The sequence below is a fragment of the Ascaphus truei genome, chromosome 1, assembly GCF_040206685.1.
Source record: "Ascaphus truei isolate aAscTru1 chromosome 1, aAscTru1.hap1, whole genome shotgun sequence".
NCBI lineage: Eukaryota > Metazoa > Chordata > Amphibia > Anura > Ascaphidae > Ascaphus > Ascaphus truei.
Genome location: NC_134483.1, coordinates 434420343 through 434443496, shown reverse-complemented (window position 1 = coordinate 434443496; position 23154 = coordinate 434420343). Strand labels below are relative to the sequence as shown.

Here is a 23154-nt window from a genome sequence, read left to right as displayed (position 1 = left end):
GCCCTGTTCTTCGGGGATTATTACTTAAATAACCTGTCAGATCTCCTAGATCGGCGTGTGTTACACCGGGAACAGCTACTTTAATTAAATTATTAACTTTATTGGTAGGATATCCGAGAGGCAGAACTTCTGGTACTTTGCACAGTCCTGTATGTGTGAGAATTACATGCACATAGAGCTATGAAATGGGCTAAGCTGTTCACTTCCTTTTCCTAATGCTGTTTAGTGACACCATAAGCTATTTTACATGAATGCAACATCCTGCGTCATAATATGCAAAATAAAATGAATAATCTGGATGAGGGAGTTAAATGATTATGCACGAGTATGAAAGTGATGCAGAATAGGACATGCGCTGCAGGAAGCAACAATGGCGGGTGGACACCAACCTGGGGAGAATGCCGAGAGTTGAGCTTTTTGTCTTGTCCTACTCCCCAAAATAAACAAATCCAAATGCCCAGATAGGCAATCAGCACGTCACAGCGATCAGTCCATTTAATTGCTGCGGGATAATAAATTAGACGTTTCTTTGGTTTCATTGTTTGGCATCTCCCAGGTGATAGCAGCCATCTGTGGCATGTAGTATTGATCTGTCCTGTACCCCCTTCGGTCTTCTGTTCATTTTCCAATAATTTCTGTTGTATTGTGCTTGTCTGTTTTTTTGCTTCTGTTTTTTCTTTTATGTACTGTATGTGTCCCTTTCCCTTCACTTTATTGATTTCCGGTTACAGGGTAGCTGAGTCTTGGATGCTGTAGAGTCCGTTACTAACGATCTGTCTTGTACATTTTTTGTCTCATCTGGTTGCTGAGTCAACCTGAGCAGGAAAACCCAGACGAAAGCCATTTGGCATCCCTACAAACAAATGTATAAGTATCCTGCTCCTGCCGCCGTGGTCTGTTTGTCTCTGGGGTTAGGTAGCCGCCATGAGGCACAGCTCAGAGCAGGCACATGCATTTGGGACAAGACGTTTTAATTCCCATGAGTGACGTTTTCACCCAGTCAGCTCATCCTGTTTAAGTTAGGGGGCTGCCACTAGCCGTCTGGGCTGCTAATAATAGGTGTCCAGGTTATTTGGCACCCATTATAGGCAGTCCTCGGTTATCCAACGGAATCCATTGTGGAAGTAGCGTTGGTTAGTGAACCCGTTGTAACGTGAGCATCGGATAACGCATTCAGGCGTCGGAAAACGGCCCATAGGGTTGCATTGTAAAGCGTCAGATATGCCATCCGTCGTAAAGTGAAACGTTCATAGCGAGGACTACCTGTATCTGCAAGAACCACTAATTTGCAGGGTGCTTCAGCCCTTTCTACTGTAAATAGACCGGCGAGTTAATTCAGTAGCTCAATCATTGTGCTGGTCTGTGTCTCTCTTACACTGACATGCTGTAATGATGCAACTCCAGTCATTCATTCAGATCAAACGGGGAGAAATGTGTCAATACAAATTGGTATATGATGGAGCAGTGTGCTGCATTTATGTGAAATAGCTTCTGATCTCCCTACTTATTGGGGTTCGGAGCTCGGCGTCATACAGGCTGTTTCTTTGGGTCTTGTATAAGTAGAAAGCGGCACTTTCAGCCTCCTGCAATGGAGCGTTTATCTCTCCATTTTGAAAACTGCTCCCAATACAGCCTCTGCTTGTTTGACATGAAACAAAGTGTGTTCCCCTTTCTCAAAATAAAACGGTGAAATGCTAAAAAGTTGTGTTTGCGCATTACATTTATGTTGACTCGTTGTTGCCATGACGGCAGATTTGCTCTGCTTAGCCTGGTGTAAACTTTATCTCACATCCACCATTACTGCTTGACATGGCAATATATTGTCATTCTTAATGGATTAGTTATTATAATTAAACTGTTACCTGGACCAATTTGGGATCACAGGGCAAGGTGTAAAAAACAAAAAACAAAAAAGCGCAACCTGTTTGTGTTAGCTGTTCTTAAAGGTGCTATCCCTCCTAGGACCAAAGTGTATGAATGCCAGTGATCAATGTAAGGCTATGGCTGTGCTGCACGCGTGCCTGCCAGGCTGGCGGCGCGTGCAGCCGAATTCCCCGGTCTGCAGAGAGCTGCAGATGGAAAGACGGGGGGGTGAGGGAGGGGGCGTGACGGGAGCGCGGCCATGACGTCACCCGGCTGGTTCGCCCTCATTGGCTGAACCGCCGAGGGGCGTGGCCTTGCACTCTATCGCGACTCCTGATCTCAATTTTCTTGAGAGCAGGAGTTTGTCGGCGCAACGCGGCAGCCCCCCCCCCTCGCCGTGGGCCCAGCCCAATTGTGGGGCAGCTCTTGTCCCTGCAGCGTCCACCACAGCTGAAGCAGGGATATCCTTAAAGCCTGACCTGTTGGGGGGGAAGGGGCTGGAGTTGAGAACCTCTGCTGTAAAATGTTATTTTCTTTAACCACAATCAAACACCTCTGAGTATTTTCTACCCCTTTGCTGCCAGAGGGGCCTGCAACACATTGTTTTGCAGCAAAAAGGTAAAATAATGTTTGTAACTTGCAAACATGGGAAACTCAGTCGTGGGAGGGGTTTTGATTTCCTCTGCTGCCTTCTGTGTGAGGTCACTGGGTTGTGAGCAGGAGTTTACACAGGGACGGCTCCCTCCCTGCCCCTCACCTTATCTAATGGCTTGGATGAGGGCAGGGTGGTATTGTAGCTTTTGAATAATATAGGTTAGGCTTCACCTGTGGTTAATTTGGCATTAGATTGATACAAGGAGTGCGTTTCCTATTGCATTGGGTGATTTGGGAATGATTAATGGAGAGGGTTTTTTTACGGTGCAGTGCTGTCATGGAAGGTGCCACAGTTTGCGTCTCCAGTTGAGCTGAAGATCGGCATTAATGTTCTAAGGCTGCGCTTATAGTGCCCGCGACGGCGATGCAAAGTCGCCCCAAAACAATTGACTCCGTCGCCAGCGCTTATAGTAAGCGCGACGGGGCGACGTCGTGACCAAAAATTTGGAAGCGAGTTACGTTTGATTTTTTCCAGACTGTCGCCACATGTGACTGTCTGTAAACCAATCAATGACCCTGTCACTCCCGACGGCGCTACAAATTGAATTACAACTTTCGCTAGTGGTGACGGGTGACTATAAGCGTGGCCTAAGAAACGTGTATTAATAATTTTCTCACATTTAAAGCAGCAATACTACATTCTCTCCTCCCACCCCGCCCTTCCTCCCCCCCTTTTTGTCTTATTTTATATGTAATGCATGTGACAATGTATAATTCTACATTCTTACCCAAGCTGGCAATTGTTTGGTGCTCCTGTTATAAAATGTGTAAAAATCCTGATTGTGTGCCTAATGAAATGGCCGCCATCTAATTTTGTGTTGCTGTCTGAAAGGCAGCAGCTGATTTGTAACATTTTATTACGAAGTATAACACATTGTTACAGCTTTCAGAGCAATAGACAGTCTGCTGTATGGAACACAGCAACAGATCTATTTGTGATACTTCGTTACCAAAGGACAGAGCTCAAAAAGGTGTGTCAGCCTGTTTCAAGAGAGGAAGTAGATATGACTTTTTTAATGATTGCTGTAGCAATCAAATGATTGATGCATTAAAAAAAAATCATCAAAATGGCAGGTGTTGGATAACACCAACTGCATTTTCTTTTTAATCTAACACTACAGAACTGATTTATTTAAAAAAAATATATTTTATATATAATATATAATATGTATATCTTGTTTTGCTGCTTTTAATGCTGGATCCCATTGCAAATAAACTGAAGGGCAAAAACCAGCAGTGTTCTGTATACAATACTGCTCCTTTGTATAGAGAAGCTGGCCCACGTTCAAGTCACCAGTGAAATGTTCCATTAGAAATATGAGGCACATAATCAAACATGCCCTAGCTCTGCAATGTTAAATCTGACGGGTAAATACCTTGGAACAGGACTATTGGCCGTGGCCGTTTCGGCCATGAGCTAGGACAATTGGCGTTGGGATTAGGGGTTGAGTTTTTTAGGGTTAGGGGGGATACATTACCCGTGGCGGCAAACTGTCCTGGCAGCTAAAGGTCCTGGCTAAACGTGCACGGTTAATTGCCCTAGATTCTAAATACCTGGTATACAAGAAAATGCCCAGCAGCTGCAGATTAATTCAATTATTATTTATTTAACACTTGTTTTATCTAAATTGTCATTTTCAATGAATCAATAGAGAATACATGAAGCTCTTTATTTAACAATTATTGCCCTTATTGTTTTATTACATGTTGTGGGTTTTATGTTCTAGTATGGCAGCTGGAATAATATACATATACTAGTCCTATGCTTACACTCTGGTGTCATCGAAGGAATCCGTGTACCGTGTCTTTTAATGACCTCATTACCAAATTTATGATCTCTCTGGTTAAACTTATGTTGAGAATAATACTCAAAAGCAGTATGTGTGAAAACCTCTCTTTAAACTACTTAGTCTTTGTTCATTTAAATAGATGTTATTATTTGGGTGGTTCCTGAAGTGGTGAGGATGACTTGCATAGAGTGCAGGGTATAGATATGCGTATGTGGGCAACAAGTTGTAGCAATTGTGCATGCGTGTTCAGCTGCTGATACGGGCCTGGAGGACTGCCAGTGCATTACACCTGTGATGGCTAAACAAAGCCTCTGCTGCCATTGGTTTCACAGCTGCGGATACCGAGAGGGTGTTTTGAAGCTTTCCACTGGTCTCCAGCCACCACATTTTCCATGGTCTCTTCCACACTATAAAGGCATGTGGTGTGCAAGTTCAGGATCTCCACACGAGGGCCATCACTTTCCATATCTTTCATGTTTGAGGCCTTACTTGCTATGCCGGCCATATTTGCATGTTGGAAAATCTTTCCCACTGTAATCAAGTTTATTGTTGAAGTTTTCATAGTATGCCACCATATGTATAATTGAACAGCCGTTCCCACTTTCTTGACATTTTTGGGCAGTGAGATAAGGGTTGTGTGTGTGTGTGTGTGTGTGTGTGTGTGTGTGTGTGTGTGTGTGTGTGTGTGTGTGTGTATACACACATACACACATACACACTACTTAATTTGTAAAACAAAAACAAAAAATTGGTGCCGGTACTTGACCTCTCACCTTCTGCTCCTCATCTCTATCGTGTTGTCATGGCGACGCATCATCACAAGGAACCGATGCCGGGTGATGATGATGAGAAGGGAAGACGAGACTTTCTCTGGAGAATCCCAACTTTAGCCTCAGCCAGCAGAAGATTATTAATACCTCCTGTGAGGGTCCGATTCGGGAGTACACCCTCCCCTGCAGGCCACTGTGACATTTTGCTTTTAATGCTGCTGCCCCGGGGAAAGTACATCTGATGTATGTATGAATATGTCCCCTGTCTCCTAGTTTATTGGGGAGCTTTTCCATTTGGGAATGTTTGGGAGACTGCCTGTATTACCCTGATTGCTCTATATATTTTTGGTATAATTTCACTTTTGCAATTGTGAGCAATTTTGACATCTTATTACTTACTGTGTAACAGTTGTCTGTATGTGTGTTGCGGGTACTTTCTTCCACATGAAACCAGTGTGCTGATGTGAATGTGCTCTTTGAAACCAGCAGGGGCAAGTTTGCCCAAGGTATACATGTTTGTGATCTTGTTGTGATGCAAGCTGAAGTGTCAAGACACAGTGTGTGGAGAGTCCCTTAATGACATTCCTCCCATATTCTAAGAACCTAACAGTGAGAGGATGTATAGTCTCCCAATATGCTGAGTCCCACATGGGACAAAACATGTAAATAACATGGGTAGTTGTATATTCAATATGCGCCTTTACCAAATAACTGGTGCCTTTAGAGAGACAATAAAACCTTTTCACTGGATTGATTTGTAGGCACATAATGCAACAAGATCTTTTGTACTTAAAATTACCATAGTTAGAGGGGCTAATCGGGTAGTATAGGGGTGCGCAAACTTTTTGTTTCTGCGCCCCCGTGCCTGCTCTCCCCTGGTGCTCGCGCTCCCCCTTACCTTAGTGACCTGCTGCGTCATTTGATGCAACGTAGCGTGAAATTACGCTGCGCGGTCATGTGACGTCGCGTGACCCCATGACATCATTTGATGCTGCGTTGCCATGTTGATGTGTCCCGAAGCCGGCTGAATCTCGGTACATTGAGTTGCCACAGGAAGTGTGTGATATATTATGGTTATGTTTAAAGTGGGTAACTATGCAGGTGATTTAATGTGCTTCTAATTGGAGTTGAGAAGGTTTGATGTGAGAGGGTTATAGTGGTTTGGCAGAGCAGAACTATTCGATTTCTAGTTCTTTTTCAAATTCAATTACTCTTTTATTAATCGTGGTTTGAAGATTAGCAAATTTTGGTTTCTCACATCGTGGTTTAAGATCGGTCTAGATATGTTCAATTTCAGTTTCTAAAACTGCAAGCCTATTTTCCCTCAATTTAACTAAATGTTTAATTATTGAAAGGGAGCATTTCGTAAGAGTATCATTCACCTCATTAAGAAAATTCTCATTTGTGTCAAAAGCTGGTAGCTTGAGAATTCTCAGGCCTCGTGGGATAATTTGTTGATCAATGTATTTTTGTAAAGAGATCATGTCCCACCAAACGTGCATTTCTTCTTTTAAAAGTTTTTGAAGTTTAAAAAAAAACAAAGATTTTTCACATCCACATTAATATCAGTATTGGGCGAAATAGAAATACCAATGAATTCATTCCTTCTCAAATCTCATTACTGTTGTTCATCATAGTTAATTGTAAGAGATTGAGAGGAAAAAAGCAGCGGATATATTATGTTTATTACACTTTGATGGTACTTATTAGTTTTCAAATGAATCCGCTTGATAACTAATCATGAGTTGGAGTGCAACTACAATTGGATCTCTTTGTTCTTCTTTGGACAGTTACCCTTTTTTACATTTCATTTTGAGCCAGGGTAGCACCTATTAAGGAACTTGCCTATATTGTTATTTAACCATCAACTGTAGCCCGTTGTTGTTGTCGTCGTCGTTGTTGTCCACAGTTGACGAGCAATTGAATCCATTTTTTGTTGTATTTCCGATTCAGTGTTCCATTAAGAATTGCCGCACGGCCTTCCACGTGACGTGCGCCTTTGATCGCGGCCTGGAGATGAAGACCATCCTTACCGACGAGGACGAGGTGAAGTTCAAGTCCTACTGCCCAAAGCACGGCTCCGGCAAGAAACTCGCAGATGACCACGTCGGCAAGAGTGGAACCAAAGCTAACCGAGAGACGTCTCTGGCTTACCTGGATAATTTCCAGGGCCTGGATGCCTCGCAGCAAGAGGCACAGCGTGGGAACCAGCGCAAACTGAAGCTCCAACAACTTGAAGATGAGTTCTTTACGTTGGTCACTGCCCAGGAGTTGGGCCAGGCCCTGCAGATACCCCTTGATGTGGCTGGGTTCATCTACCAGTATTGGAAGCTGAAAAGGAAAGCCAACTTCAACAAGCCACTCATCACCCCAAAGAAGGATGAGGAAGACAACCTGGCAAAGCGGGAGCAAGACGTGCTGATCCGCAGGCTGCAGCTCTTCACTCATCTGCGCCAGGATCTGGAGAGGGTAAGAAGTGTTTTGGAAACACACCCCACCCCACACACACACACACACACACACACAGATATTGTGGTGTGTGTGTGTGTGTGTGTGTGTGTGTGTACATACACACATCTGCACACATTTATCTGATGTGTAATATGACTGAAAACACTCTTGGATTAGACAGACCGAAGTGGAGGGCTTTTTCAAATGCAGAACACAGTAAAGAAATTTTAGATCATGTTAAAGCACATTCTGTGACACTGATTTAATGAAACAAAAACACATCTGGAGGGCTAGAATGTCTCGACAGCTTCCAAACCTGAGTCGGCCTTTCAACAAGTGTATAAAGAGTGAGTGTGCAAACATGTATGCACAAATATCTCTTAAAGCTGCAGACCAAGCAATATACCACGTATTATTTATTTTAAACAGATCTGTACTTAGAGAAAATACATGTAGCATTTAAAAAAAAAAAAAAAAAAACACTTTGAAGACGTTTTTAATGTATTACAATGTAACAAGCATTTTTTGTTTCTATAGCAACCATTCACAAAATCACATCCCCTTCTGAAACTGGCTCGGGCACACCTATTTTGAGCTGTGCCGTCTTGCTAGCAGTGCACCAATAGTATCTAGTGACTGCCTGGTGACATGTTCTTCCCCACAGAACTTTGCATCTTTGGTCCTCTTCTGCTGCACTGACAGCCATTTAGTGAACCCCCGAGCCGAATCATCGCCGATCAGCAAATTAGCTGATCATTGTGTGAATTATATTGATGCATAAATTAAAGGGAAACAATTATGATAAAAAAAACAAACTGCAGCTTAGGCTGCTGCTTTGAGTTTCTTAACATACTAACTTTTCCAGTCCATAAAGCATCATTAAAAACATGCTTAGTTTATTTACTTTGTAAATAAAGAAAGCACCGAGAACCCAGTCTCTGTAAGAAGTAGTCAACACTTACTGCGGAAAACAAATCTGGTAGAAGAATCAATAGGAGAGTGAAGGAGATTTTTCTGGGGGGGGCTCGGTGGCTGCAGAGGCCCCGCGCTCTTCCCATGGCATTTAAAATAAATGCCGGGGGATTGCATGAGGCCTCTGCAACATCAATTTACCTTGACGCTGCTGGTGTCTGAGATCATGTGACATGAGGGAGCGAGATATATATATATATGTATATGTATATATATATATGTATATATGTATGTTAGAGAAAATGAGTGAGCTATTTTAGGTTTGAGACATGAAGGCGTGAGCTATAAATAGGTTAGAGCAGGGGTGTGCAAAGTTTCCTTCATGCACCCCCCTGTCTACTCTCCCCTACAGCTCGCGTGAGCTATAAATAGGTTAGAGACATGAACGAGTGAGCTATATATAGGTTAGAGAATGAAGGAGTGAGCTATATATAGGTTAGAGAATGAAGGAGTGAGCTATATATAGGTTAGAGAATGAAGGAGTGAGCTATAAATAGAAGTGACATTACTGGGAGGAAGCCAGAGAGAGCTGTCTAACCTCTGACTTGCAATAAAGTAAGTGCAGAGTTTATTTTGATGTTGAATATTTTTCATGTGAGTAGTAGCAGTTGGGTTTTCAGTTCCTAGGAAAACAACAATTCTCTTAATCGGCTTCCTCCTGAGATATCAAAGTGGTTATGTGTTTGAGAACCTTGAAATGAAATTCTGATCTCACACACAAGATTCTGATCACACAATGACCGCTGCTCCCAGCAGCAATTCTGGTGCCCTTGACTGCTGTGACAATGTAGGGAATTGGGTCACATTGACTCATTCATTTTTTCCTTCCTTTGGCAAACTAAAACTGCACTGACTGTAGAAATAGTGCTGGAAGAAGATCTGTTGCTGTGATCATAGTAATTAGTTGTATAGTAGCTTTAGCTCTGTATAATTTTAATGTGATGTAATATCTTATGCAGTCTGGTTCTCCAGACGGCTCATGCCTCCATATTCTCAGTTGATGATCTCATTGATACTATTATGGGGTGGCCTGTGACTATTAGGGAGGCAGTTTGTTTCCACAGACCACATGTGCAAGATGATACTACCGTGTTGCGCCCGCTTAGAATATTCATCAGCTGCTAACACCAAATGTTCTAACATATGTGCATTAACCCCAATAATGTCTGTGGGGCAAGTCTCGGATCACGTATTCCTAGTGACTCTGCATTATGGACCACTCTCGTTCGAGCAAATTCAAAGCTGATGTTTGTTGATCAATTCCTCTCTTATCCTTCTGCTTCAGGTGCGCAATCTTACTTACATGGTGACCAGACGGGAAAAGATGAAGCGCTCGGTTTGTAAAGTTCAGGAGCAGATATTTAATCTTTATACAAAGCTTGTGGATCAGGAAAGAAGTGCTGGTATGTTTCTGTTTTATCTGGACAGTGAAAAAAAATGCTTATGAAAATGCTCAAAGGTGGTGGGGACTAGTGTTGGAAAAAGAACAGTGAAGTAATATTAGCAATAATTTGTTAGTGATTTTTAGGAAAAGTACAAAGGTAGTATAGCTAATTGTTCAATGGGTGCATAGTTATTGCATTTTCTGACCAGGAATAGGAACTCTGTATGTAATTTGCATAGCTGCGATTGCGTAGTCCCCACTGAGAATTCTAATGTATGGAGTTGTTATGCTGAGATTAACCCTAATCCGAGGGCTACTTAAGCCCTGTCTAAACAATGCGGTAACGCCATATATCATTCTCAACAGGAACTCCCATTAACTTGTGCAGCTACACAAATAGCACACAGAATCCTTCTTCCCCCAACGGAGGATACACAAACATTTACATAAATGTTGTAGAGGTATCTGTACCGTGTTAGCCGAGCTTAATAATCAAAAACAAATACTCAATACCTTTCTGTGGCTAACAAAATGCTTTTATTTGTGCGAGCTTTCGAGATACCCTGATCTCTTCTTTCGGGCGATGTTACATTGGTTAAAGCAAGGCTGTTTTAAAGTAAAACTTTTCTTGCTTTAACCATTGTAACTTCCCCCTAAAATCACCCCCCCCCCCCAGAAAAATCCCACGTACCCCTGGTCTAGAGTATCACAGTTTTAACGGAAAAGGCCTGCCTCACAGTAATAAGTTCTTAAAATGATTGATTTCTTTTCTATATATATTTTCTTAATCAGGTGTCCAATCTGCTTCTCTGGAGAGCATGTTGCTGTTCAACTCTGAGCCATCTGATCCAGATGCCCCAAAGATAGAAGATTTGAAGTGGCACTCTGCGTTCTTCAGAAAACAGCTGGGCTCCTCGCTGGGCCGCTCCATGAAAGCGGCCCTCAAGAAAAGCCGGGAGAGGGATGACTCGGGGAGTGCTGGGAAATCGCTGCACATGCGGCCCAACTTTCCAAATAGGAAAAGGGAAGTACAGGCCTCAGACTGTCCCTTTACTTACGAAAAAGCCATTGCGAGGATAACACCAGTGCAGCAGAAAAATGGGGCAAGCATGCCAGAGCACAGGAAAAGACGCGACAGCCGCCCAGTGTGTGACATTGTTAAGGCAGAATTAAAGGAGAAGCCTCCCAAACAGCACAAGCCTCTGAGGCCTGCGGAGCTGTCCGATAGACAGGCTGAAAACAAGAGGGCCCTCGGTCAGTGTGGTGGGAAGTCTGCGGCAGTAACAAAAAGGCCCCCTGGGGACAGCTTGCCTAAATACAGCGGCTCCCTGATAAAAATACATTGTAACCAGACTTCGGTCAAAGTGCCTACGAGCCCTGTTAAAAACTGGGGGGGATTCAGAATTCCAAAGAAAGGGGAGAGACAGCAGCAAGGAAAGGGGGAGGCCTGTCAGCAGAACTCAAACGGTCAGTACCTGGGCCGGGTCTCGCCTAAAGACAGGACAAAGGACAAACTAAAGGCAGATAGTGAGAACGATGGATACGTCCCGGATGCTGAGATGAGTGACTCTGAAACAGAATCCACAGAGAAGAAGTGCCGACTGCAAAGGCTAGCATCAAGCAGCAGCATCAGTAGAGGATACGAGACAGAAATTAGGAGAAGCATCCTAGCATCTTGACTGGACAGCCTAGTGTTGAGTCCTCAGCACTGTAGCCAGTGGAGTGACTGCTTGCAAACCCTGCTCTTGCATTATTTGTGTGTGCACGGGAGAATAGGAAACAGTCGTCAGCCTATCTATGAACTTGCAGTTCCAATGTGTTTACTTGCACTTGAAAGTCTATGATTTTCTTTTTACCCCCAATCTTTTCTTCACCGCTTTGTTGAAGGAACACAAACTGTTTATGTAGCCGTTTTTGTTGTTGTTGGACACCGTGTCCTTTCTGCAGGTTTACAAGGGGGTAGGCTGCACTGGAAGTGTTTTCATTTGCCCCTTGGAAGCACAAGCTATACATTTTGGACTAATACACAAAAGTTGTTTTTTTGGGTACACCATCCTGCACTTCTGGCCCATTACATTTCCTTGCACTGCGTCTTGTTCTCTACTCCAGGTCTTAAGTAACGTTTGTTGCCTGCTAAGCTGTTTGGACAAAGGCTTAACTTATTGGGTATTCAATAGGATAGAACCAGAAACATGTCACTTTATAAAGGAACAGTTTATTGTTGGCTTCAAATGGTTGTACGAGAAGATTTACACTTAACGCTGCATTTCATGTTTGGAAGAGAGGAGTGGGACGCAGCCTCCTTCACTGGAAACCAATATTCCGCACGGTGTAAATAAATGGAATATCTCTTCTAGACTCCCCAGAGCGCCTTCTCCAAAGTTAATACATAACTTAAGGTATCCCCAGCATACAAGCTGTTGTCATGTCTGGTGGATATAAGCAGGGGTAGGTACAGATTGTTATTATAGGTCGGCTCTAATTATTTGTTTGGGGAGAGGGAGGGCCTTTATTCTCTTTGTAGAAGTTGATGGCTGGACACGCGTTGTCATGCCCAGTGTTGGAGCTTGACAGATTGTAGGTGGATAGGCACCAAACATGAAATACTGCTGTAAGATGGATCTAAATGTATAGCCCTGCAGTGGGAAAGTGAAGCTGCAGCTCAGTACTGTACTGTACATTTTAAGCTTGTGTGTGGCTCTGACAGCATAAACTCTGTGTTTATAGCACTCAAATGATGTTATTTGAGGTTTAGGTGCTGCCGGAATGCACCCGAAAAGAAACCAAACACGTATACAAAATGCAGAAAGAAATGATCTTGTATGCAGTATACATAAAGGCTACACATGGAATATTCTGTAAAAGGCAGATTGGGGAGACACAACCATTATCAGTATGGTACACTACTGAACTCTTTGTGCATTCCAGGGTCATTATTTGTAGTTTTTTATATATATATATATATATATATATATATATATATATATATATATATCCATAGTTCGAATGACCGTAGTTGAGTTGAATGCGATCAGCAATAACAGTTAACGTTTTAATCCCTTCACTGCCAAATTAGCTGATAAATCTTTGCTGTGCAATGCTTTGCTGGCCTCTGGCAATGAAGGGGGTTAGCTGTAATCCCTGTTGGTTTCTCCTCTGAGTACAATGCTAATGACTGTGATGAATCAGTTTTGTCACATTTCTAAGATTTAAAGTGAAGTATTAAACTAAAATATATGCAGAAATAGATTTTTTTTGATATCTGCTCTCTAATCCTCTGCCCTTTCTTTACTTGTATCTTACATGCATACATGTGATGTGTGTATATATACATATGTACACACACGCCGGCTTTTCTGTGCTGCATAGGAGCAGGAGGCTGAACGTGAAATTGAGAGGATTCCCCTCTGACAACCAGCAAATAAATAGAGAAACAAACCCAAAAAGTGAATGTGATTTAAAGTTGAAATCGGTTATTAGAAATCAAATATGCTATGGCGCTGTATCATAATCTAGTATATGTACAAGATACGTTCATTTAATTGCTAATATCGTGGAAGTTCAGTGAACTGGGAATCTGTTATGCAGTGAAACCCAACAAACGTATAAATAGATATCAGATTTGGACGAACTAGGGAAGCCATATTTCTTTGATCTGCAAATGGCATTTGCAGGTAATACATGCCCTGCCACAATGTAATGCTTGTGTTGGCACTTGTGTATGAAGCTGCCTAAACAAATACCATCCTGGCTGTGCTGGTATTACCAAAAATAAGACTAATTAAAAGCTTATTTTCCATCAATCCAGGTGGATTCAGACCAAGCATTTTGCTGTATGGTGGTGTCAACTGTCAATTCCGTGTTTCACACAATTAAGTCTTTCAGGTTGAAACGTACGGAGTCACCGACGCTGTTGACTTGCCTGGCAAATCCGTGGAGTCTTGTTTACAAACATCTCCCGGTTTGCCGAAACTGGGACAAAACCAGTGCAGACAAATTGCACCACATTTAGATAAAGGCAAAAGGTTGCTTGTCTGCAGTTTTTGTCCCTGTCTTGCAGCCGGGCCCTTAGCACACAACCCCACTGTGTTACCAGCCTTACCGTGAAGCCAAGGGGTGTGACTGCCATCGTGATTTACAAGCCATAACATTTTCCAGGACCTAAAATGGGACACAACTAATGTGTGTGTATGTTCTCCGGTTGAATTACCTTGTTTTCTGTGTCTAATGTTTTTTAAAGAGAGAAAAGATTTTTGAAAGATACTCCGATCTCCTTAAGACTTTGAGTCTTTTTTTTTTTTGGTCAGATAATTTGAGTTGTGGCGATACTTTAGATAAGTTCTTTTTCCGCCCATTTATTTGTAAAAAATACATTTTGTTTTTGTGTATAGGCGCTATAGTAAGTAGGGACTTTGGTACCAGACTGATGGTTTGCGCTAGTGCTCAGTCTGACTGTTAAAGGAAAAAGCGAAACAAATCCATTATCAAATTTAAAAAAATCTATTTTTTTTTTTAAAGCCATGTAACTTGCAGGCTGTTTTGACACTTTATGACTTACACCGTTCATTTGCACAACTGTGAATTTGAGTTATAAAACCTATGCCTTATGTGTTTTCTTTATTTCAAACTTTAAGTTTCCATAGAGTACCTTAAAAAGAATAAATAGAAAAACTTAACATGATCCTAAAAGGCCCAATAATCGCAGAAGTTGGAATGTGTAAATATTACGGGAGGCTCCGTTTCCCCTATTTAGTCACTGGACAGAAATTACCAGCTACATAACTATATGTTACTATGTACATGTCCTGTCATACTCCGTCTGCTACTAAGATGCTTCCAAAATGGCAGGATGACATTGAGTATCCCAGTTTCCATTGCCTCATGAAGTAAGCAGGTATGTGTAAGATTATACATGCCTGAGAACATGGCCCTGCTAGTCACACGGCAATCCACTAGTGCAGGTCTCACGCCTTTTGTGTGTCATGGAATTGAACACAGGCCTCGAAAGCCTAGGTTTGCTGAAGGTTGCTAAATCGTCAATAATATTCACTTGTGATGAAACGTATAAAAACACAATATGGTATTTTTTCCAGGTGAACCCCCATCTCCCTGAACCCTGGTGGGCCTAACAAACAGACATTCCCAAGGCACCTACTACCCCCACCAATCCCTCTTCCTCCCCCCCTTCTACTTACATCTATAGCATCAAAAAAGGATTTGGTCATTTAACATAAAACATTTAAAACAATAATTACAATAAACATTAATTGCTAATCAATCCCTTTAGTGCCAATGAAGGCATGTTGTTGGTACAAATACATGATTGTTTTTTATTATCACCTATTCAAAACTTGTTTAGGATATTTTGCCTATGTACATAGAAGCCATTATATACGTAGGCAGGATAAGCTTAAAACCAGCCTAGGGTAGGTATTAAAAATTAGCGATCGTTTTTGCCGGTAGTCTGATATCATGTATCAGAGTGTAGTACTTATGTGAATAAGTAATTTAGCGTTTTATGATTAATTTGCATAAGCCGCATTAAACCGGTTGCTGCAGTAGAAAGCCTATTATGACGACTGCTGTACAGCTGGCAATATGGCTTTAGCGAAAAGGTTGAGTAAAAAAAAATAAAAAGTTGGATTTAAACATTGTTTTCCATTTATCAACCTTTAGTGTATTTAGGCCTGAGTTTTCTTCCATGCAGTACATGTGTCCAAGGATGTGTTCTCTGTCTGGTAGCATGCCTATAAAACCTACATATTTGCAGAGGGAAATGGGTGTCACCTCACGTCTACCACCCAAAGGTACAAGAAGTAACCGAGAACTGTTGGCGGTGACATGTTTAATGAGTTAACATTTTGTAATTAATGCCTCGAACAATACTTCTTCGATCATGTTTGGAAATGTCTGCAAACACTACGCCAGGGGTTCTCCACTCCAGTCCTCAAGACCCCCCCCAACAGGTCAGGTTTTTAGGATGTCCCAGCTTCAACACGGGTGGCTCAGCCCCTGCACTACACCCTGAAGTTAAGGTGGTGTGTTTTCCACTGCCTCCATGTCTATTAAATCTATCACAATCGTTTGAAATCTATAGATTTAAATAAATAAAAGGAGAGGGCGGCCAACATTTAAAACACATCGTTACCACTAGTTTATTCTGTAGAGCTGCACCTAAGCCGGAGTGCTGTGTTAATGTGTCCGTCATTTCACAGAACGGTGTATGAAGAATCCTTTTCTACAATCTAGAGACAGAAAAGTATGACATTTATATGAAATGGCCACTCCCTGTATTTATTTACTCTGCCTTTCCTACTTTCTTCCTCTTACTGTTCCCCCACCCCCCTTTTAATTAAGTATTTATAAGCTAGTTGAAGCCAGCTTTATTTCTCTGCTCATATAATGCGTAGAATTGTGCCTTCTTGTCCGTATGTGAATAAATGCTGTACATTTTGCTACTGTTGAGTAAGTTGTCCTTATTTTCTGTTGCGTTCTATTGTTTTGGGTGTCATTAAGCGTTTCTCTTTCAGGCGGGTCTACAAAGCAATTTTCATGTCTCTTATGAGTCACTTTGAATTCTCTTTGCGTTGCTCCTGGAGAGCACTTAGCACTGTTGAAAGATGTAAATGATGAGGAAAGATAGATTAATGACACTATTTAAATATGAATACAGTTCTCATTTGCCCAATATCTGTAGGACATTGGGAGGTAATGCAAAGTCTAAAGATGCAGTAGCAACTACAGTACAAACATGCTGTATATACTACAATAAATTGAAAGCAAGAAACCATTTCACTTCTACCACTTTTTATGCTCGTTTAAAATGTAGGTACAAAAACTTATCTGAGTAACAGCAACAAATGGCTTAGAAATTGCAATGTTTTGTAACCATCAAGCTGAGTGATCAGATCTAGAGTTGGGAACCGCCGTAAACTAGTTGAGTATAAACTGGGCCAGTTTGGCCATGCCTCTCTGCCATAGGTAACCAGGTAGCATGGGTTGCTGTAGTATGTCTCACCACTATAGCAAAAGGCTTCTGGTAAGTGGGTAATTCCCACTCCAATCTAAGATCTGAAAACCATGTCTAGGAATTATTATTAACCGAACAAAATTCTATGCCAGTATATAAGCAACAGTATTATTTACATCTTTCAAATGCATGTCTAAAACTACATACGCCTGCGTGAATGCAAGCCCTATTGTGCATTTTTTGTGTCACTTTTGTCCTTATTGTGACCCCCCTACAATCTGTTTCCCCCTTTGGGCCCTTGATATCTCAGTCCAACACTGGGGCACATGCATCAAGTGCTAGTACGGGTTATCGCATCTGTTCCGGTGGTAACTACGATCCAAGACAATGGGACTCAGCGCCTGAATGGGTGTGATTGTGCCTGTAATGCATGTGCCCCAGTGTCTTTTATCCAGCAATATGTTATACTCAAGGGGCGGTGATAACTATTACTTATGTAGGAATAAACATTTTTTTATATTTAAAGAAATATGATGGGGTACAGAAAATAAAGGGGGTGGGGTGGAGAAGTGGGTAAAGAATTGCTACGTAATAAGAAAATACATAAATGCATCAGGATTGATAAAGCCTGTCACGGGAGACCAGGACAATTAGCAAGAAGATTTCACGAAGAAATGAAGCGGAGCACAGCAATAAAGGTTAGGGTCTAGGCACTAGCAAATATGGGGTTAAAAACACTTTAATCCATGGTAGACATTGTGGTGAAATTAACAGCTCAGTACTCTGGCTATTTACTTTGACAAAGGGACTTGTTCCTGAAACGCGTCAGAGTAGTCCTGTACCCCTCACTTACCACCTAATAAAGTCTTTTTAACCATCGTTACTGGTTTGTAGCCCCCATTTTTCTACAGCGGTGCTCCGTTTTTTGGACCCCATGGGACAGTTTTCTCTGCTACATCGGCGTGATGCACGCATTCAGTAAGGGTGAGCTGCTACACGAGTGAGTACTTATTTGATTCCTTATGTCTGCTATTATGCTATGTATGGTTTGTTTACTGAGAGGGTAGGCATGACCATTATGGCATATATATAGGTCAGTCACCACCTCACACATACCTTCATATGCTGAATGCACATCACTTATGAGTTAGTCATTACAAGTGTTTATTAAGTCTCACGTAGCTTTCATTATAGCTCTGTCTCCTTTACTAGTGTTTATCACTTTTTGACTACATATATATGTCCTGTTTGCTACTGAGCCCCGATCACTGGGACTAGATCCCTGGAACTTTGTATTTACTGGCAAGTTGTACACGACCCTCAGGTCCAGTGATGTTTGGCTCCGAGCCAAATCGGGTTTGCTGTAGCCGGTTTTGTGCCATTCCAGCGATGCGTCACGCATCAGCTGGAGGCGGGGGGACGTCTATAACAGCTGTAAGAAACACTGACAAAGGGCTGCTGCCCGAAACGCGTAAGAGTGCCGACCTGTTAGTTCACCACAATGTCTACCATGGATTAAAGTGTTTTTAACCCCATATTTGCTGGTGTCGAGCCCCTAACCTTTATTGCTGTGCTCTGCTTCATTTCTTCGTGAAATCATCTTGCTGCCTTGCACATCAAGCGTGACGCACGCCAACGGATTAACCGCTTCAGAACTGTGAGTACTCCTCTCCTTCATTCAACGGATTTTGGGATTATGACTGTGATATGAATGCCATTGTCCAGGGTGACGAAATATCATAGTGGTGTTTATACAGAGGATTGATTTGATTTCAATTACCAACACCACTCATTCATTGGACCTCACACACCATATGTCCCCATATAGGAGGTTATAAGGCACACAGGACTTAATGAGTCTCACGAGGCTGGATCAAAGTTTTTCCCTATGCTAATCATTAGCACCCCTTAAGACATGATCACATTATAGTGTCTTATTGCTGAGCACCGACTCATGGAATTTCTTCCTACCATTGCCGACCTGGACAATTACACCAGGGATCAGTACACTATACAGAACTGCAGAGTTGAACAAAAGTGAATTTTATTGGAAAGTTTCCACAAACCTCATAAGACACATACAAGCTCATCCCACTGGGGGACCAACCTAAAGTCGTAGGTGAGGGAACCTCCGTCAGGAAGCTTACCCCGAGACGTGTTTCGCAACTTGCCAGAGCCTTCCGGTGTCTCGCCAGGAATGCAAAGGAGAAAAAGTTTAACTACTACAGTCAGAACTTATTTGGGACATATTACCGGAAGGGAGAGAGAGGAGAGCACCTAAAACTGGAAGGCGCATACCCTGAGGGTATTCCAAGGTTGTCATACCTTAAGGCTCCAAAATACTGTTAGTTTGTGAGTTGTACTTATTGTATTTTAATATAATTTGAGTTTATACTCTCACACTATTATATTTTCCCTATTTTTTTTCTTTGTGAAAGCATGTAGTTATTTTTCTGCAAATCTGAAGATTCCCCCCCGACATAGCCTCTTTGCACTTAACTCATGTAAGTGATTTGTTTATTTATATATCGCATTAATTCACTATTTTTGGAAAGAAATTTCAACATTTATTGTGATCGTGTTTGCGCCCTAGGTTTTGTTTCCTTCATATTTCTCAAGGTAAGTGAATACTGTGTCTTTCTGTGAGCTGCACCAATTTCACTTCATATTTAACTTCATTTTTTTTTTAATCACTTATTTCACGTTGAATAATTAATTAGCACTTGTTTCACCCCACTTGAAACATTTTTCAACTGGCCTGAGCAAATGTTATTTATTTTCTCAAACCCTTGCCGATGTATTAGTTAATCTTAATGACATACTGTATGTCCTCTACACAGAGTGACGGTATGATTGAACCAAGGATGTAACCATTGTGCTTCTTTTGGTAATGCCAGTCTGTGCTAATAGATTCAACGTGAAGTTGGTTTCTTTAATTTTGCCATGATTTTTTTTTTTTAAAGCAAGCAAGGGATGGTATCAGGACGATGTTTAAGACTGGGGGCAAAACAAAGATGGTGCGGAGATTGCCACCTCATCTCCAGTTCAGGTTGACTTTAGTCTATTATAGCATACTCATTTTCATGACATTTTGTGCCCTAGCTGGAGTGAACACACGACTATCGCTTGTTATTTTAATTTAAAAAAAATGTTAATCACCAATGTATTTATATTAAGTGTTAATTTTGAAAAAAGAGCTCCAAAGAAAATGTGTTTAGAGTGTAAACTTACCGTATAAATGACTAATACACAAGTTATAGTAGATTGTACATTTCCTGGGACAAAATGATAGTGGGAGACTTGCTGGCCTCAAGAAAAGCAAAGAGTCATAAATCTGGCGAATGTCTCCTGCATTGAAGCATATTTTTATTTCATACATTTGTTAAAGATTGTTGCTGTCCGATGTCTTCTTTGTTCAATACCAAAGTGGCATGTAACTCGGTGTTTAAAATGTAACTTTCTATAAAATGCTCTCTCTTTACACTTGAAGCTTATTTTTTCTTTTTTAAAGCAGTGTCTTCATACCTATGGATATAACTGAGTGTCCGTTAAAGGAAGGAGGATTACAATACTTGTCCATTCTTCACATGTACACTGATCATCAAGTTGTGGTATGAGGGGTTGGTGTACTCTGTACTGCCTGGTTCTATGGATTATTTTTTCTAATGAAGATCTTATGACAAAGTTAAATCTACAACACAAAATAATGAATACCCTGTCAGAAAATAAAGTTGGTGCAATCTGTTACTAAAAATAATGAATAGCTAAAAAGGACCACAGTATAAAATGTGATTAGGTTTAAAAATAAAAGATGAATTGCATAGGGAATTACCATACATGCGTTAGATGTATCAACATCTTAAATCAAAAGATCTATGTTTTAAATTTGAACCATCACTGTCTGAAATTGGACAGGAGAACATAAATCTATCTACTGTATCTCGTTTTCCTCCTATAGAGTAATCTGGATATCCTACCTCTAAGGGAATTTTAGAGGCTCATATGTCTATGCACGGCTTAGCTTAATCAAGGTTCAGCCGATATATATTTTAATTGTTATTGCTATTTTTCTATTTGCTCTGTTTCTGTGGACATTTAGTTCTTGTATTTTTGATATCTTAGTCATGACTATTGGTTCATGCGCCAGAGTTCTCCCTTTTACCAGATTTATATTCTAGACTTGTTAGACTTTTATACATGTTGACAAAACGGTGGCATATGAAGTTAACCATTTAAGATGTTATGAATTATTGCCTGGTGTATTAGAGAAAGGGAACAAATATGCTTTGCCCAAGATGCTTGACCAACCTACTTTTTAAGAAAATACCTATTCCAAAATTAACAAGCTGGACTAAAGGTCTACATCCTCCATTATATACTTTGAAAAACATTAACTAATCCTACAGTGTAATAAAATAAATGAAAACACAAAAACATGTCAATGATTTCATTGAGAAAAGTATTTATTTTTAAAAGGGTCTATTCATGCCTGATTTGTCAGTGTTTGGGCAACTTGGTGATTTATGAACAGATGAATCCCTTAGCTGAAATACAAGGCTTCAAAGGTGTTAGGCAAAATATATTACCACATCAGTTATACACTGGCAGACCACTAACTCTTTCCATCTCAGAGGTTTCCTGCTAGACTGTATGAGCAATGGTAGATTTATTTCAAAAGATTATGAACAGCCTTGTACACACGTACGTACACACATGCCGCACCCCCCCAGACACACCCACAAATACCCCTTCCCAATACAGACGCCACTACACACCTACCACAAATACAATTAACAGCACTCCCTCAAATAAAATTACTACCACTTACCCAATACAATTACTACCACCACCCCCCAAATACAATTACCACCACCACCCAAATATAATTACCACCACCCCCCAAATATAATTACCACTTACCCCCCAATACAATGACCACCACTACCCCTCCAACACAATTACCATTCCCCCCCCCATACAATGACCACTTACCTCCCCCCTAATACAATTACCATTTACCTCTGGTTGGTTGTTGCCACAGCCGACCTCAGCTGTTTCCTGCTCCTTCCCACACCATCCAAATAGTAACAGACAAGCAGCTGAGCAAACACAAGGTCAAAATACTGTACAAGAAACTCTACAAGCTTTAAAAAAAAAAAAAAAAAAGTCTTAAAGCATAAATGGAAGTTGCAATGGGTGATTTAAAGACAATGAAAAGTTTACAAGGGCATGTTTACTGGCCCTCCCACCTACATGTGATCGTACCAATGGTTAAATACCACCTTGTTCTCATGTCACAAATCCATGGTACTTTCTAGTTTGTTGTGTTAATGAAATCATTTAAGATGTAAAAAAAAGTTAATTGCCTGTATGTTTTCCCTGAGTATACATATGGAACCAGGCGTAACAGAAGCAACACATTGTGATATTTACGGTATACTTCCAGGAAATTACATGATCAGCAAGAATGCTAAAAATAAACAGACGAAAGTAATTTAAAAAAAACTTATGGTATAGCATTGGTGAAGATAATTATTTTATTTTGTATGACAAAGCAGTCAAGCACAGACAGACGTCATCATGAAATCGTACAGTATGTAAACTACAGGAAAACGACATTGTGAACATTGTCTAAAAAAATAAAACAGGTAAATAGGTTTTCCTTGCATTATTTGGTGAAGTTATTAAATGTAAAATATAAAAATATAAATGACTTAGAAAATCTAAAATAGGTAGACTTTATTTGGTATTTACAGGAAAAATATGAAAGGGTAAATTAAGCAACACCAGTTTTACAAAAAAACTAAAAGAAAACCTTTACAGTTTGTTTACATGAAGAAAATAGCTTTACGTTACAAGATATAGATTTTATTATATTAATGGTTGTAATACTTAAAATAAAATTAAAAAATAGCCTTTATATACAGTATTCAAATCTTGATATAGACACTAACCTCTTCATTTGTCTTAATTGCAAAGTCATTATCGTTGCAATATTTAGCCTTTTAAATTAATTTACAAACCAAGTGAAAATGCCACTTAATTGCTCTCCACAAATATCAAAGAGCATGAAAATCATTGATGCAAATTGTAATTCCATGTCCGCAGTGCACATTATATTATCCGTATAATGAATTATGCTTATTGATTTTATTTATTGTTTAACGATTTTCCATGTCCACCAGGTGGGTTGCTGTTCTCCTCTGGGATGCAATGACACCGAGCTGCAAAGAATAGGAATAATACAAAATATGTAGTTAGAACGGTTTGAAATGAGGACAAACCAAATCATAATAAAAC

At 40.7% G+C, this 23154-nt stretch overlaps 2 protein-coding genes across 6 annotated transcripts in view; one reads left to right on the top strand and one right to left on the bottom strand.

Annotated features, from left to right (window-relative positions):
* The window catches only part of JADE1 (jade family PHD finger 1), an 81841-nt gene extending 65498 nt beyond the window's left edge, over positions 1-16343 (top strand). For all 3 annotated transcript variants that reach the window (XM_075615354.1, XM_075615335.1, XM_075615344.1), the window contains exons 9-11: positions 7031-7546; positions 9786-9903; positions 10677-16343. In XM_075615354.1, the coding sequence (XP_075471469.1) occupies positions 7031-7546; positions 9786-9903; positions 10677-11563 (1521 nt within the window). In that variant the 3' untranslated portion in view covers positions 11564-16343. The remainder of the gene's footprint in view (positions 1-7030; positions 7547-9785; positions 9904-10676) is intronic.
* A 6032-nt stretch (positions 16344-22375) lies between these two features.
* Positions 22376-23154, bottom strand: part of SCLT1 (sodium channel and clathrin linker 1) — a 179667-nt gene continuing 178888 nt past the window's right edge. For all 3 annotated transcript variants that reach the window (XM_075615377.1, XM_075615368.1, XM_075615384.1), the window contains exon 22: positions 22376-23078. In XM_075615377.1, coding sequence (XP_075471492.1) covers positions 23016-23078 — 63 coding nt within the window. In that variant the 3' untranslated portion in view covers positions 22376-23015. The remainder of the gene's footprint in view (positions 23079-23154) is intronic.